The sequence below is a fragment of the Pseudorasbora parva genome, chromosome 3 (assembly GCF_024679245.1).
Source record: "Pseudorasbora parva isolate DD20220531a chromosome 3, ASM2467924v1, whole genome shotgun sequence".
NCBI classification, from domain to species: domain Eukaryota; kingdom Metazoa; phylum Chordata; class Actinopteri; order Cypriniformes; family Gobionidae; genus Pseudorasbora; species Pseudorasbora parva.
In genome coordinates, this window is record NC_090174.1 from 22568024 (window position 1) to 22584578 (window position 16555).

The 16555-nt window shown below is 38.9% G+C and overlaps 1 protein-coding gene across 1 annotated transcript in view; it reads right to left on the bottom strand.

Moving 5' to 3' along the window:
- The window catches only part of setbp1 (SET binding protein 1), a 97660-nt gene that overhangs the window by 44784 nt on the left and 36321 nt on the right, over positions 1-16555 (bottom strand). Inside the window, exon 2 of the mRNA XM_067438160.1 lies at positions 15107-15739. Coding sequence (XP_067294261.1) covers positions 15107-15577 — 471 coding nt within the window. The 5' untranslated portion in view covers positions 15578-15739. The remainder of the gene's footprint in view (positions 1-15106; positions 15740-16555) is intronic.

Here is a 16555-nt window from a genome sequence, read left to right on the forward strand (position 1 = left end):
GTTAATTTATGTTTATCTTGTGTTGTAAGAAGAAGGAAAGTGGAAAAGATGATCAGTTCAGGTGCCACTTAAATTTGTGTAGTGACGTCGGCAATCATTATTGGTCACTTGTCTGTCTGTTGCCTGGCTACTGGTTTGGGTGTATAAATTTGAGCAAATAATTCCGTTAGCGAAGTTAATAACGGAAATATCCAATCAACCTCTATAATGCGGTCTTATTTACACCTCAAATTCTGTAAACGCTTGCGTTACAAAAGGCAACAACTGACTCATTTGTATTGCATTCCCAAGATCCCTGTTATCAGTCTCACAGTGCCCAAATAAATCTAAAGTCTTAAAGAATGGACGGGGTCGGCACAGAATGCAATGGTTAGGCAAAGAGAACTGTTTGGTCCAACAGTGGAATATGTGTGTGTATATATATATATATATATGGGCCTTTTGCTTAATATCAAAAGTAGCAAAGTTTTATTCATTCATCAACTGAATTGGTTTGGGCTCCAAGTGGACTGAAACAGATTGATCAAGAAAAAGGTCAGTTTTGGTCCTTGTCCAAATTGGTGTAGCTTAGTTAGCTAAATGGGCCTCTAATTTCATTTCCGTACAAGGCTGCTGGCTGATTCATGCTGTCAAATCATTTGCACCAGGCTGAAATTGGTCTTTTTCTCTCCCCCTCACACAAACTCAACCCATCCCCCAGAGTGGCCCACCGACCCAACAGTTCACCCCAGGTTAAAATAGCGTTATCTACTCAAATGTATGTCTTGTTAAAGACACAGATTTCATTACCAAAACTGCACTCATAATACATGAATGTCATTTGTCTGAACAGCAGTCCTGATGCTGATAGCTTTATTAAAGACCGGTAGCGATGTCCACTGCCCTCAGGTCTGGGGGGGAACACATGCGATGGCAGAGTGCCTGAGCTGGCTGAGGAGGAGGAGGGTTAGCTTGAACAGACACAGAGGGGCAGCTGGTCTTTCAGCTGCAGTAAATCATATAGACTCAGCCCAAACCCAACCCCCACACCTCTCCAAAGAGAAAAAAACCCAGCCCTTCCATCCCAATGGCCCAAAAAACAAAGACAGGGACCACTAGCAAGCAGCTGGTAAGAAGAGTAATCTCACCTGGGATCAAACCGCCACAGTGAGAAATAAGCTTAGTAAATTACTAAAGGTGCTGTCAAATGCACATTTTCTAAAAAAAATTACATGAAAAGGGGACACATGATTACTGTTAATAGTGTAGCGATGTATGATGCACAACTTAGAAGTCACTTTCAAACCAAACAGCTTTCTGTTGGTCAACGTGGCGAGGTCACATAACCAGCTGTACCTGATGCAAAATTTGTGTGTGAAATTCTTTCACCTTCACGCAGAATTCCTGAAGTGGCAGATTTCTATAGAAAATAGAAAATTGACTGAATTTTTCCCACAAAAACAACATACTAAACTCATCGATTTAGTTATCAAATGACTGTATAGTTAAAACTGGATCTTAAATCGTTGTGGAAAATGTGGTGTTCAGCGTGGTTGCTTGCTAGGGCATCGCTAGGTGATTGCTAGAGTGTTGTGGACGGTTACTTACTGACCTAAGTAAAACTATCTGACCTCTAAATCTCTATGATGATCTGGTCCAGGCCAAAAGTTTGGACACATTACTATTTGTAATGTTTTTGAAAGAAGTTTCTTCTGCTCATCAAGCCTGCATTTATTTGATACAAAATACAGTTTTTTTTATTTTTTTTTTATAGTGATATATTATAACAATTTAAAATATTAGTTTTTATTTAATTTATTATACTTTAAATTATCATTTATTTCTGTGATTCAAAGCTGTATTTTCAAGATCAATCCTCCAGTCTTCAGTGTCACGTGACATCCAGTCTATCACATGATCCTTCAGAAATCATTCTAATATTCTGATTTATTATGAGTGTTGGAAACAGTTCTGCTGCCTAATATATTTAATTAATGAAAGGTTCAAAAGAACTGCATTTATTCAGAATAAACATTTTCAAATAAAATAAATCTCCTTTATATTCCTTTTTTTTTAAATCAATTTAAAACATCCTTGCTGAATAAAAATATTGATTTATTTTAAAAAAAGAAAGAAAAAAAATGACTGACCCCAAATTACTGACCAGTAGTGTATTGTTGTAACAAAAGATTTCTATTTTTAAAACATTTGCTTCTTTTTTTATTTAAAAAAAAAGTTTAAAAAAAAAAAAAAAAAAGATCAAAGTATTATAATAAAGTATCACAGGTTATGAAAAAATATTACGCAGCAGAACTGTTTCCAACTTTGAAAATGAATCATCATATTAGAATGATTTCTGAAGGGTCATGTGACACTGAAGACTGGAGGATTGATCCTGAAAATTCAGCTTTGCATCACAGAAATAAATGATCATTTAAAGTATAATAAATTGAAAACAAAATATTTTAAATTGTAATAATATATCACAATTATGGCTGTCAAAACTGCTCAAAAATGACGTTCGAATATCCCCTCTAAAACAAACACGAATATTCGAACTATTCGAACTGGGCGCACATTTTGTCAATGAACGCGCATTACGTCAATAATAGGACAAATGAATACAAAGAGACATAACTACTTGTATAGTTTGTCTATTTAAGTTTATGCATATTTGACAACGTATTACTTACTTAGATTGTTATTATAAATAATAGAATTATTATTATATATAAATTAACTAATGGCCAAGACCGCAGAGCGTAGACCTCTCTCTCTCTCTCTCTCTCTCTCTCTCTCTCTCTCTCTCTCTCTCTCTCTCTCTCTCTCTCTCTCTCTCTCTCTCTCTCTCTCTCTCTCTCTCTCTCTCTCTCTCTCTCTCTCTCTCTCTCTCTCTCTCTCTCTCTCTCTCTCTCTCTCTCTCGGTTTAAATGAAACGGTTTAAAACAAACTTTGAGTGCTGATCAAGAGTTTTGTGCAAGCAATTTAAGGTCGCCAGACTCGCGACTCTTGTCCCAAATATAGCAGGCTTCATTCAGTGATTGAAACAAATATTATTAATATTAATTGAAGTTTAACAGCATATTGAGCGCTCCAAGCGAGCTGTGCTGTGCTAAACATGGAGCTTTTCTCTTGACATGGTAAATAATCACACCAGTGCAAGCAGTGCATTTATCCTTTATTCATGCAATATCTCTTCTGTCAGTACAGTAGCCTACATTTTAGTAATGTTTCTGTTTAACGTTAAATAAAATGAGGCATGGTATGCTAACTGTATCATAGCTTGCATATAACCTTTATCTCCATAGACAGTAAAAGAAATGGACGGAGCGATCCCATTGCCTTCTACGGCGTTAAGTGATGTCAGTATAGGGGCACTCACTTCCTGATGGCTGAGCGAACTGCGCAGGCTCAGACTGAGCTTGACGACGTAGATGTGACGTGAGCCTCCTGTCGGACAGCTGTAGGTCTTCTTGTAGATGTGGAAAGTGAAAGCTGAATCACGTTGTTTAAATATTTTCTCCCGTTGCTTTTGGCTCACTATGGGCTTCTCCCCATTCTTCCCCTTGACTTTATCAGACTTTATGTCTCCACGTCCCCCCGACTGTCTCATAGACAGTAGAAGATTGCCTGCGAGCGTCTCCTCAGGTCTATACGGTAATTTCTCAACTGTGCGACAGAGTCGCTTGGTTATGACGCAATTGTTAGCCTATTTTTACAAAAACAGCTTCTGCGGGGCGATAGTGTAAGATACAAGGTAACGGAGCCTTTTATGCATTGTCGTGTTTCTTTAGAAATAAACAATGGACAAATTGAGTCTTTAAACGTCTCTGATGTAAAGTTATTCACTGTCAAAGTGACTCAAAAATGAATGGGAGTCAATGGGATGCTAACAGCAGGTGATGGCTTGGTTAGCAATGGCAGCCCTAGGGGTGGAACGCTTTCCGAGCGCTAGATTACACCCTTGTTTATCTCTCGGCTCAACAATTTTACCTCCTACCGACCAAAATCCAACGTGCTTCCAAACATGGCTTTTTAGATTATGGAGTTAAAATCTATTTCTCTGCTGCGGTCGAGTTGGGCTTTGCACCTTTCTGCCATCTTCACTGCAAGACGCGTCCACTTTCAGCAGTGACAGACAGCGACTCCTACCCTGTGACCTGTCCCTGAACCTCCATGCACGTGCTCACTCGCAGAGCAGACAGCCTACGCCTCTACTACCGCGGCGGTGGATTTTTTCCGCTTTTTTTTTTTTTTTTTCATTTGAATATAAATTTTCATCTTCAAAATTCGTTTTTAAAAAACTATTCGAATATATATTCGAATTTAAAATATTCGTTGACAGCCCTAATCACAATATTACATTTTTTTCTGCATTTTTGATCAAATAAATGCAGGCTTGATGAGCAGAACAAACTTCTTTCAAAAACATTACAAATATTAATATGTCCACACTTTTGGCCTGTACAGTTATACATATACAGTATACATATACATACATATATTTAATTATTTATTTTTTGTAAATCATAAATAACTTCCATATTTTCAAAAAAATTTAAGCTGTTACGTGTCTTGAAATAGGCGGTTGCTAACAAAGTGGCTAAATGGGACTACAGAGTACTATGCGACTACTCACGGCGATTAAACGTCCTCATGCTGAAAAGTCAAGCTCAGTCTGCTTTTACAGCCTAGCTATGCTTATAAATGTGCTCTTATAAACTAGTCTAACTTAAAAGTTCTGGGGAAATTTAGATTAAAAAAAATCAGCAAGGCATTATGCACTGGCCAAAAATATCCATACATGCGTATAAAAAGCAACAAAAATAGAGACAAATAGTGCATGAATTCATTGTGTGAAAACAGATTGACAAACTCCACCGCAATATGGATTGCTGTGTAAACTGTAGGCCAGCAACCAGCTTATGTCCAATGACATGCAAATAAAACAAGCAATATTTTGACTTCTAAATGCAGAGTAAGTCTTTGAATTATCATTATTAGAAGGCGTTTCTTAGCAGATCTTGAAATATGCAATTAAATGTGATTCGTTTGATTAAATAATTGATAAACCACATAATTAATGTAATTGTATTTTTAGTAAATCAATTGAAAGCCCTAATACCTCAGATTATGGTTTTAGAAAAGTACTTGCAATAGCGGTAGTAATTTTTGTCCCAGTAAACTCTCAACACAACTGCATCCCACTCATACTCACACACCGATTAAACAGTCCCTGAAATGAACAACAGTAGCTAATGTACTAAAGGAAGCTAAACCACATTCAGGGACTTTTTCTTGTTCTGACAGACTCCTACACACAAAGGTCACTTTTATTTGACTGCTCAACTGCCCACAATTTCCTCCCGGGTCACCATCGACACTCCCTCAATGACAAACAGCTTGTTATAAATACCTCACATCATGAGGCTGAGGGATTCACCTATCGACTTCAGCGAGAGATGCCGAATTAATTTTCCGGTGAATACACTGGACTGGCTCCTAATGATTACAGTCCCATATTAAAGGATGACTCCACGGGCGCTGGGTAATGAAGCTTTCGGAGCAGGGCTTGTGTGACAGACAGATAAGAGAGTGGCCAATGTCATTAGTACATAAAAACCGCCAGCCAACAGGAGGGCCAGGGTTTGGACATCCTTAAAAGGGGCTTCCTTATCACACCTCACAGATACTTAAATGGATTTAAACCTGAATTCAGCTCCTGCCGATGGCGAGATAGACAAACTTATCTGAAAGGTGATGCTGGCAGTAAACCAAGGAAAACCAAACAACACGCCAGTTTATATTTCTTTTGATGTGATTGCTGCTGACTCTACTTCACTGGCAACTATGGTTAGGACACACGGGCCAAAAGAAAATATGATACATATGTCAGTTGGACCAGTTCGTGGCAGTAGATCACTTGGGTGAGCTATGCATTTGGGAATAAATGCCGGATTTTTGGCGGGTGGACGAGCGCTAGCTTGTGTACACAGACAGAGTTGATGGGCTGAAACCCTGAGTGATGAGCCTCTGTGCATGGGTGTGTGGACATTGAGGTGTTGAAGTGATGCATATTGAACCGAGTGAGAGGAACTCAAACAGACGGTTTAACCCAGAGTTTAATATAGGTCTAACACACACATCCTTTGAGCCTTATAAGGCTATTACTGGATGTCCAGACACTATAATTGACCACACAACAGACAAACTGATTAACGAACGTACACACACTACTGTTCAAATGCTTGGAATAATTAGTTCTTATTTATGTTTTTAAAATAAGTCTTTTATTCCAAGGCTGCATTAATTTGAGCAAAAATACAGTAAAAACATTAATATTGTTCAATATTAATACAATTATTTAAAGTAACTGTTTTCCAGTTGTCATTTACATGATCATTCAGAAATATTTTAAAATATGCTGATTTGGTCATCAAGTTTTCTACAAAGGTATCAAGCTGGATAAATGTTTTCAACATTAATAATAATTAAAAAAACATTGATTATAATTGAGCACCAATAATAAATGGATACATTTTTTTTTACCAAATCAGCATATTAGGATATTAGGACAGAAAATTCACCTTTGGCATTAGAAGCATAATTTATTTTCTATTAAATATGTAAATCAAAAATAGTTTTTTTTTTTTTTATTGTAATAATATTTCCGTTTTTGATCAAATACTGTATTGTTCTGAATATAAGACCAGGTTTTTGTGTTCTCCTTAGAAATACATAAAAACGGGTTTGTCTTATATTCAGGGTCTAGACAACAAGCTTATAATTGTGCTCTTATAAACTAGTCTAACTCAAAAGTTCTAGGGAAATTTAGATAAAAACTGAAACAGTTGTCGGAAGCTTAGTAGTGGTGGCGCTGAAATCGCGGGACCGTGGTGTAGTCTGTTTATTGCCTACCTTTAGCTTTTTACTTCTGGCAAATGCATTTATGCTTCAAAATTAATAAGTGTTCATCTGTGAGAATTATCTTGATGGACAAAATGTATAAGTATCATAAACTGTTGTTGAACACAGAGCTTCCGTTAATACAAAAGCCCATGAAAAAATTATATTGGTTTTTTCTCGAGGGAACCAGTGTGATGCTAACTACCGGTTGGCCTACAAAGTGACGTCATACCTCCACCACCCTATCCGCTTGTTAAGTTGTGACGTAAGGAACGCCGTTTCTGGGTCCAAGCCTCAACTCGTTTCACTTGAGAATGCCATTGAAGCCCGTTTATGAGCGCTATTTATTCATATTAAACATCAAACGTTTAAAAAAGTTTAACATTTTAAATACTTACAGTCTACACAACAGTCTCTGTGCTCACAGCGTCACATAAATTAATATTTTAACGATTTAAAAAAGCTGAATCACTGTCTGGCCATCTAGAATTTTGGTATGGAGAAAAAGGTTATGATTATTGCTTTTTTTGTAGTATCACACCACATTGTGTGTGTATATTAGCACCGTTTGTAGTTTTTCTTGTGGTATAAGATAGAACAACCGTATAGGTGGCACCAAATATGTGAAAAACTAGTGTGCCAAGAAATACACAGTGTTTAAGAGTGTAATGTTAGAAGATCGCGAGCGCAAAAAAGAAAAGCTTACCGTCTTGGTGAAGATGCCAAAAAAAAAAAAAAAAAAAAAAACGTAATTATTCAAAACTTCTGACCAATACTATATATATATCACGGATGGACCATTCTGAAAAAATATTGAGAATATTATGCCCGTGTGAATGGACGATTATCCAAAAGACTGCAGCACCTAATGAAGGCCCAAACACAGATGTGAACTCGGAAAAAAATAATCACGGCTGATTGAGTGAAATCAGTGGAATAATTTGACGGACAACAGTGTTGTCTGATGCTGACGGCAGGTTCTCTGAAAAATATTTTGCCGCGCACAAAGGCTCGGTGGCGAAGTCAAGTCCTTCCCTTAATTACCTGCTATTGTATCACACGTCTCCTGCCCATCCCCCGCCACAGTAGGGTCCCATTTTAACCAGGCTCCCCATATGCCCCGGCTCACTTGTTGGCCTTTCCTCTTTGCCACCATCTGGCATATTAGTTCAGCCAAAATGAAAAAAAGAAAGAGCCAGACACAATGAGACAGAGAGCTAGCCCATCTGCTCCCTGCCAGACTCCCCAATCATTACTACACAAAAGCTGCATTTACCCTGCTACACAATCCACCGTTTTTAAACCTCTTATCCCCTCCACTATCGTTGCTCGGAGAGGAAGTCATCCCTCAACCTGATTATGGATGCGTTTTCTTCGAGCAAATGTGAACCAAATATGAACAATCAGGGGACAATACAAGGTAAAGACGCGAAGAAAGCGCGGCTGTGTTCGGCCTCCCAAGTTCATCTTGACAGGGAAAAACGATCCTCTCAGCTCCCTTGTCAAGTCAGGGCTCGAGCCGCTCGCTCTCTCCCCTGACGCACACGCACCAATGAGCATGCCCGCTCCGGCGGAAATGGCTGACAATCAAAGTGTTGTCGTCAAACATGGAGCAATGACGGGGCAAAGATCGCTACCGTCTGGCCCTAAGAGAGCGCACGCTCATACATTGATCCACCTTCTATCGGGCTTGTCATCACAATGAACTCACTACTGTGTTAAACCACAGGGGTGATACTGGATACAAATACATTATAGACTTAAAGTCAACTGTGCTTCAGTGGACAACCTAACATCCACTAGCATATATAAACCTATGTAAAAAAGATTTTAACAAAAATGTATAAAAGGTTTAAGACAAACCTATCATTAGCACTGAGGTAAGCAGGTGATCATTTTTGCTTCGGTAGAAGCCAAAGGTCAGTGTGATTTTCAGTGACATCTTTAAAATATTCAGCGTAACTGCCAAATCGCCTGTGAAGCACTACATTATCCTCAATTCTAAAATGAGCAGCGCCTCAAATCCATCAATCTGAGAAGTCACTGTTACCAAGAAATGAAAACCAAAAATAGGCGTCAAACTTGCCACACTCATAAAATATTTATTCATATACTGATCTATCGGACGTTTATTAAGCAATGAGGAAAAAATATATATTTACAGTACAATAAAGTACAGTATAAATGACATTTCATAGGTATAATTATTCATAATTATCAATTCATGGCTTTGAATATTCTTTATTGAGGACTTTTTGGCATCCCATGGGAGAAAACGAACAGGAAAAATACAAACTACAAAAAGAGTGGGCGATCACTATTACCATCCAGAAACATTTGTGCTGGCCTTTTAAATCTGTTCAGAGCATTTTAACAAAATGTGATTTCAAACTGAATGTTTCTCTTCAGAGTTTGGTCAAACGGAAAGAAAATAAAAAAGATGCCATTTGCGCAACCCGTGGGTTAAGTCTTAATGGAGACGCCAAACACAGCGTGTCCTGACCTCTGCATATTCAGACCGCCTAATTGCACATCCAGACTCTGTGCTTTTACAATGCCAGCGAAAAGGCTGCGATCTATTTCTGGCTGTGTGGTCACACTATTGTGTGGGTGCAGAAAATTGTGCTGCATTAAACTAATTTTCCAGCACGGCAGCCCACGACAACACTTAAAGTGCAAAACAGGTCATCAAGTGGAGTGAGTGGAAAAGGACGTCTAATCCATGTGAGGAGCTCGAGTTAATTCATCAGAGTGCTGGTTTGTCTAAACTGCCATTGCCCTGCCGTTCTGATTACATTAGCAGGGGGAAAAAAGGTTGTAGCTACGAATGGAAGACGCAGCGAGCAGCTGTCGCAGTCCGAGAGGGCTGATGTAAGCCCCTATTCTCAGCGAGTCCGTGCCGGTTTCAATTACGCACTAACCCCTGACCCCACGCTGCTTGTAACCGAGAGATGAGAAGAGGTGGTGGGCTTGACGCCTAAGCTCCAAACGGCAAGGACAGAATGGGATTTGGTGGCTCTAAATGAGGGAGTTTGTGGCACTGTCCCTTCTCCAAGTGAATGGGATTCCATCTGTAGTGTGTGTTTGGGGGATGGGCGGTCGCTTTTCTTTGCCTTTTTGGAGCGGTTTTCTATAGACACAGCTACACTTTAGACGGTGGAGTGAGGCCACCTCTTCTGTTCTTCCTTCTGCCCCTTTTGACCCTCTGTCTGTGGTCAATGTGGAGATTGCCAGAGAGAGACAGCTGCACTCCAGGCTTCCCGCCTCAGTTCCCTGTTACTCTTTGAGCCTTTCTCGGTTTTCCATTGATTTCTCCATCACCCTCTCCACGGTGTGTATCTGCCCCTTTAGAAAATTTCATCTCTGTGGGGTGGACGAAGGCTAAGTTTCCCAGCCCGAAAATAAGAGAAATTCGAGACCCTTGGCTTTGGCTGTGTGGCAACAAAGTCCTTCCTCTCCAGGCGAAGAGAAATCCCTTGGGAAATCAGATAACATGCAGCCACATACAAAATTCAAGGCCAATAATCAAACCATCAATTGTTGGGATCAAGTCAAATGCGTTTGGCAGACGTGGATGGGCTTTTAAATGCACATCACACGAAGCAGCAGGAGCTGGTCTTCCATTACAGTACAAATAATTCATACCCTGGGAGATTACTGTAAAGATTAAAAGATATGAGCGTGTTTCAACGCCAGAGATTCCACACGAAACGCGATCAATTTGAGCCTGCGGTGCGTTTGGTGAAAGATGCTGATGCTGGCAGTTCCTTCTCTGATTCAGTAAGCACAGATTTTTCTCCCTAATTATGGTCAAATTACAGACTCTGGCTGTGGGATCACCAGCCTCTCCTCCCATTCTCTCCCACAATCCTTCATTCTTCTGCGAAGACGGGGAAAATGCGACAAATCTGTTTTAAAAACTTGATGGAGCTCGCTGTGGTGAGCTGACAGTGTTTACTAAAAGGAGCCATTTTAGAGTCTCACATTTTCATGAACTCACACAATTTGGCAAACCTCTGTAGTTCTTCTTGAAAAAAAAGTAGCTGATTGTAACAGGATCATGGTACAGTAATGTTATCCAACGGCTAATAAATTCAATCGTACTGAACTATTACCATTATCTATGGTACTATGGTCTTTACGGATGTGTCACATTGGTAAGATGCTATGTTTTGCACTGTTTTCTGAATTCATGCACTATGGTCATACTCCACAGACAGACATTGGTCAACGCAGTGCTGTTTTTAGAGCATCTCGCTCCATTGTTGAGTTCACCATGATAAGTCCACCAGTAGTTAATAATTTTATCCCTTAAAACTAATCGTTGATCACCAAAACGACATATTTAAATGTTTTTCATGCCTTAAAATAGCTTGAATATGCCATGAATATGCAAATTATCCCCGCCTCCACTCACTCACACCAGCTCAAGATACCTGATCCACTCTGTCAACTTTACAGTAGTAAACGCTACACAACGGCAAGTGGAAATACTGGTTTAAATCAGCTATATATGTACCAGAAACTGATTCAAAAGAAGTGGAAAAGTGAATTATGCAGCCTCGTATACAAGTCAATGTATCAGAATGGCAATGCGTTTTATGAATTGCTCTCTACAACGTCAAACACATAACAGTAATTAATATGAACAGCCTTTTGCTTGACTACCTTATCAAACAGCCAATAATGTGATGCTAATGTTACACAAACGGTGTTCCCATTCTCCATCTTAGTCTGCCTTCTAAAAATCAGTATCCTTAGAAATGCTTTGAACATCATAGAACGTCAATGGAGGAAGGCATTCATCATAACATCGTAATATACGTCATATACACAATTCACCCGCTATATATTAAACAAAGTACTCGATTTTTCATATCAACAGAAAAATATACCGGGATATCCTGGATTTTCTTGAGACACCCTGCATTGCAGGATAGTTAATGATATGCTACGGCCCGCCAGCAAGTTGACCTGATTGGTTAACATATTTGTGACGTAGAGAACAAGGGCGATTTCAAACCGCACTTTTGAGACTGTCTTTCATCATATTCAAACGGGACTAGTATTATCTGAGGATCTCTGGTGATGTGTAATAATTGCAGAGAATGTCGGTGATCTTAATCCCGTGCGAATCGGCCATGTCTGTAATTTGTAAAGTAAAAATTCCCCCGCAAATGACCTACCATATTTCGCCACACACCGAGGTCCTGTGATAGTAGTCCCGTGCGCATCGACATCTCTGTGATTTGGGCAGGATTAGGTGGATCATATAATTTTTTTTCAAAGTTTTTTTTTCCTGTGAGCATTTCTATCTTTATCTTTCATGAAGAATGGCGAGTGCATTCATAATGCACACCGTTATGAATTCCCATGCGGCCGTACGGATTACTTTCACTTTAGAATAAGTACCAATTTGGGAGCAAACTGATTGAATAGTGTGTTTAATATTAATATCAATACTGTTAATGAAAAACAGAACAGAACAGTACAAAGACAAGCTCGCTTAAATGGGTGCTTTTACATTTAGCTCTGAACCTGAATCTTCTGCCGTATGTTGTCAGCTTCTCACTCATGATAAATGAAATCTGAAACCTGCCACTGGTCTTTTTAATTGTAGCGTATGTTCTCTAACTGAATTCAATTTTTATAAGGCTACTATAAAACAATCAAAACGATATTGATACACATGACTGTTTATGATTTCATACAGCTATATCTATAACGAAAAAACATTTAAAAGTCTTGACATCATATCCGGGAGAAGTCAGTAAATTTGAGTAAAATCACAGGCTTTGCTTATCCCGTGCGAATGCGCCACGCAAAACTCAGATGTGGGGGAGTAATTTCTAAATCACAGAGGTCCCTAGATAATACTAATCCTGTGCGAAAAGGGCTTTTGGCTCACAGCAATTATAAGGAGAAAATACTCAGCAACGGTGTTGACTAATGAATTTGCATATGGCTTGTCTTAAAGCATATTAAAAACAACACATAAGCCCTATTCAGCGGTAATTGTTTCTCGTGGGGTCGTAAGGAATTTGTATAATTTACAGTGGCTAGTCTGTGATTTTATTGCCTTCCGAATCTAGAATGTCAGTATATTTCTCCCATCACCAGAGTAAAAATCCCTGGCTGAATTACCTAGTGTTTTTCGACAAAAACTAAGGTTGTGTGGTGATTTAATTGCCGTCCGAATCCACAGCTCTGAGTTTTCAAGAAGAGATTGCTTCGAAATGAACTGATTATATACTTTTTGGTTCCTGTAGAGCACCGTATAATTTGGATGCATTTTAAAGATCTAGCCTACACTTTTATTACTGAAAAGCTGGAAAGTATTTAGAAGAATCATTTTTCATCACCGCTCAAAAGAGAAAAAGAAGAAAATCACGTAAACATCTGAAATGAGCCGTTATTATGGCAGTAATTAACGTTATATAGGTTCAATCTGCAGCATTCTATTAACTTAACTTATCCACTCATTTCCACATTTTAAAATGACATCTTTCTTTTTTTAAACAGATTTAAATAATTAAATAATTCCTAATTTCCTATTATTAAATTAAATATGATTTTATTTGAATTATTCCAAGCATATGACATTTTCACAGCAGACGATCATTAGACCAGTGCTCCCTGGTGCGCAGGATCACAAAACTCGCTCCTCCACGTGAATAAACCACCATCCGAATCCACAAGTTTTATCACTGAGGTGACATGCAAATGTATTTTTACAGACGTCCACATTAGAAAATTACCGTCCTTTTAGGGCAATAGACATATAAACAAAATTACAAACTTGATTTTCACCACGGGGAGCTTTAAAAGGTTAGATCATCCAAAAATGAAAATTCTCTCAGGTTTCATTGAAATATTTTTCATTTGTGGCTCAAAGTCTTATGGGTTTGAGGCAACATGAGAGAAATCTCATTTTTGGGTGAACTAACCCATCATCTCAAATGCACCTGATCAGGATCAAATTAATTCAGAACCAGCCTAATTATACAGATCTATCTTGTGACCTTGAAAACAGTCATTTAGGACATCCTAGTATTTGCATGGTAGTCCAAGAGACATCAAAGAATAGTTATGTACTGCTATATCATCCAAAAATCTAATTTCATTTGGTTATCCCAAATAAAAAAAACAGTCTGAAATATTCAAAAAAGGCCCTTTACACTCAAGCAATCTGGATTACATGTAAGTCAATGAACTCGCTGAGTCTAAATGCCACAAAAGGTTAATGACTAGCTGTTACGTTACTCTATGGCACACGCTGGACACACTTCATTTGACAAGCAGCCAAAAAGCTGAAAGCCCAGGAAATCATCTATGCCCAGCACAAATCAGATTTTTCTTCATTAAAGAGAAGAGCAGAGACTTCAAATAGTGTGTGGATTATTCAACAAAAAGGCCATGTCAAACACAATTTTCACAAAATTTAGAATATGAGCTTGAAAGCTGTAATTGGCATGATAGAATGTACAGAAGTACCTAAGTGGTCTAAGTGGTTAGTTATTATATAGCTAGCTTAACAACCTAAGTCAGATGCCATAGTTAATTTGACAGGCACGGATGGGAGAGAGAGAAGGGATATGTAGCTCAAAGCAAATTTACACATAAATTATTTATACAGAAATTAGCTTTTCTAATGATCATTTTTCTGTGTAAATTATTCGTTAGCCTTTCCTTTCATGGAAGGCTTAAGAAAAAGTTATTACAAAATAATTTTTGCCATTCACACTTTTTTATTAAAATTGTGAGGTGTTCATATTAATTATTGCAGATTCATAAATGATGCACAAAATCACATTATAAATTCCAGGGATGCAAACACATGTATGGTCAGAAAAGAGAGAGGTAACCCCCCCACCCTTAAAAAACTTGGATCTGCACAATTCACACAAGTCACCCAAACTGACGTGAAAAAAGCGAGAGGCGTCGAAAAGCGCGCTGTTTGCATCCCTGAAATTCACAAAATAAATATTGTGTTAATGAAAAAAGCTATAAAAAATATAAACAGGTTTCCATAGGAAATACATTTTCTATGTTTTATCAGCGTACCATGGTTCGATAGACTGCAGTCAAATTCAATATGGCATCTAATCTGACTATGGTCCGTGCTGGCTATTGCTGTAATGCCATATCACATCAACACAAAAGAGTGATCACATGACACAAGAAAACAACAGTATTTCTAAACAGCGATGACGAAACTAACCCTTTTTCTGGGCGGTCCTTTATCTTCCTCCTTCCCTCCCTTGCCGCTCTTGGCTTGCTTGGCGGCCTTCTGTTCTCCTGGCTGCTTGATGGTAATGCGGATCTCAGGAGGACAGATATAGTTCTCCAGGTTCTTTGGAGGCTTCTTTGCCCGCTTGGTCGTTTGGATCTTCAACTTCAGGCTGCCTTCTGAGAAACTGGCCTCTTTGATGGAGAACTCCTGCTCCTCCAGCACATCTCCTTGCCCCCACCTCTCACTGTCCGCATTGGAAGTGACCTCCATGTCCTTCCCCAGACCGAGGTCTTCGTCCTCTTCATGTTCCTGTTGCTCTCCGGGTAAAGGGAGGCTCTTCATCGGAGTGGCGAGGAGACCAACCTCACTGAGGTCTGCTCTGTTGATGGTGGTCACAGTGGAGAAGAACTCCTCGTTTCCTTTGGGCCGAGCCGTCCGATTAAGGTCTCTTTGCTCCATTGACAATCTCAAATCTTGGTCCAAGAATCAGGGAACAGGGACCCAAAAGGACAGTTGGGCACAGTCCGGGTGATTGAGTTGAATCAGAGAGGGATGGCTTTTGGCTCTACTGCTTCCGGAATCTTATAAAGCTCGCTAAGTTGGAGTTTTTCCCAGGTGAAACTGAAAGTAGAGTATAAAAAAGGGCAAATTATTAGCTGATTAAAACATTAAACACATTCAAATATGAGACAAATATGAGATGGTAAAACAACAAGAAAAATGTCGGTCTCAAATCATTTTTTTACATCACATTCTCACTTACATGTCCTAACCAGAAAGATAAAGCGACAAGACTAAATCCCATTGTTTCAGGGTCAATCCGAGTTTCTGTTGCTCTAACCAGTAGCAACAAGTGACAAGATGTATTGTTAGGACTTGTTTCTGTTTCTGTTACACAGTGCTAGGGTAGCCCCGCTCCAGACAAATCTCATAACTCCAGTGAGGTAAACATAGATGTGTATTAAATAATTAAACAGACTTTTGGTAGAGATACGTGATTTATCTCAACCATATAAGATATTGGATGATATTAAAGATTTTGTTTTATTGGTCGTCTTTAATTTTAACCATGTTTTTACATTACATTCTACCATCATCTAATGCTCACTTAATCATGGAATCAGAACCTGTAAGTAGTGATGAAATACCTCCTCAGTACTGTAATTCCTCTTTAAGTGGGCGAGGCGAATTACTGAACAAGACAAATGTGTCTTTGTTAAACCGCCAATTAATCAGGATTGGGGTTTAAGCACACAGTCTTCAACCTGAAACAGTTGTACTGCTGGCTCCAGGCAAACTCCCTGACACCATAATTACATTGCTGACCAGCTCATTTGCTTTAGTGGTCAGTTGAGTAAGCCTAGTCACGGTGTGAAAGTCAACAAATGAGGCCTCTGGCCCAGTGATAAACACTTTCCAGACATCAAACAAACCACA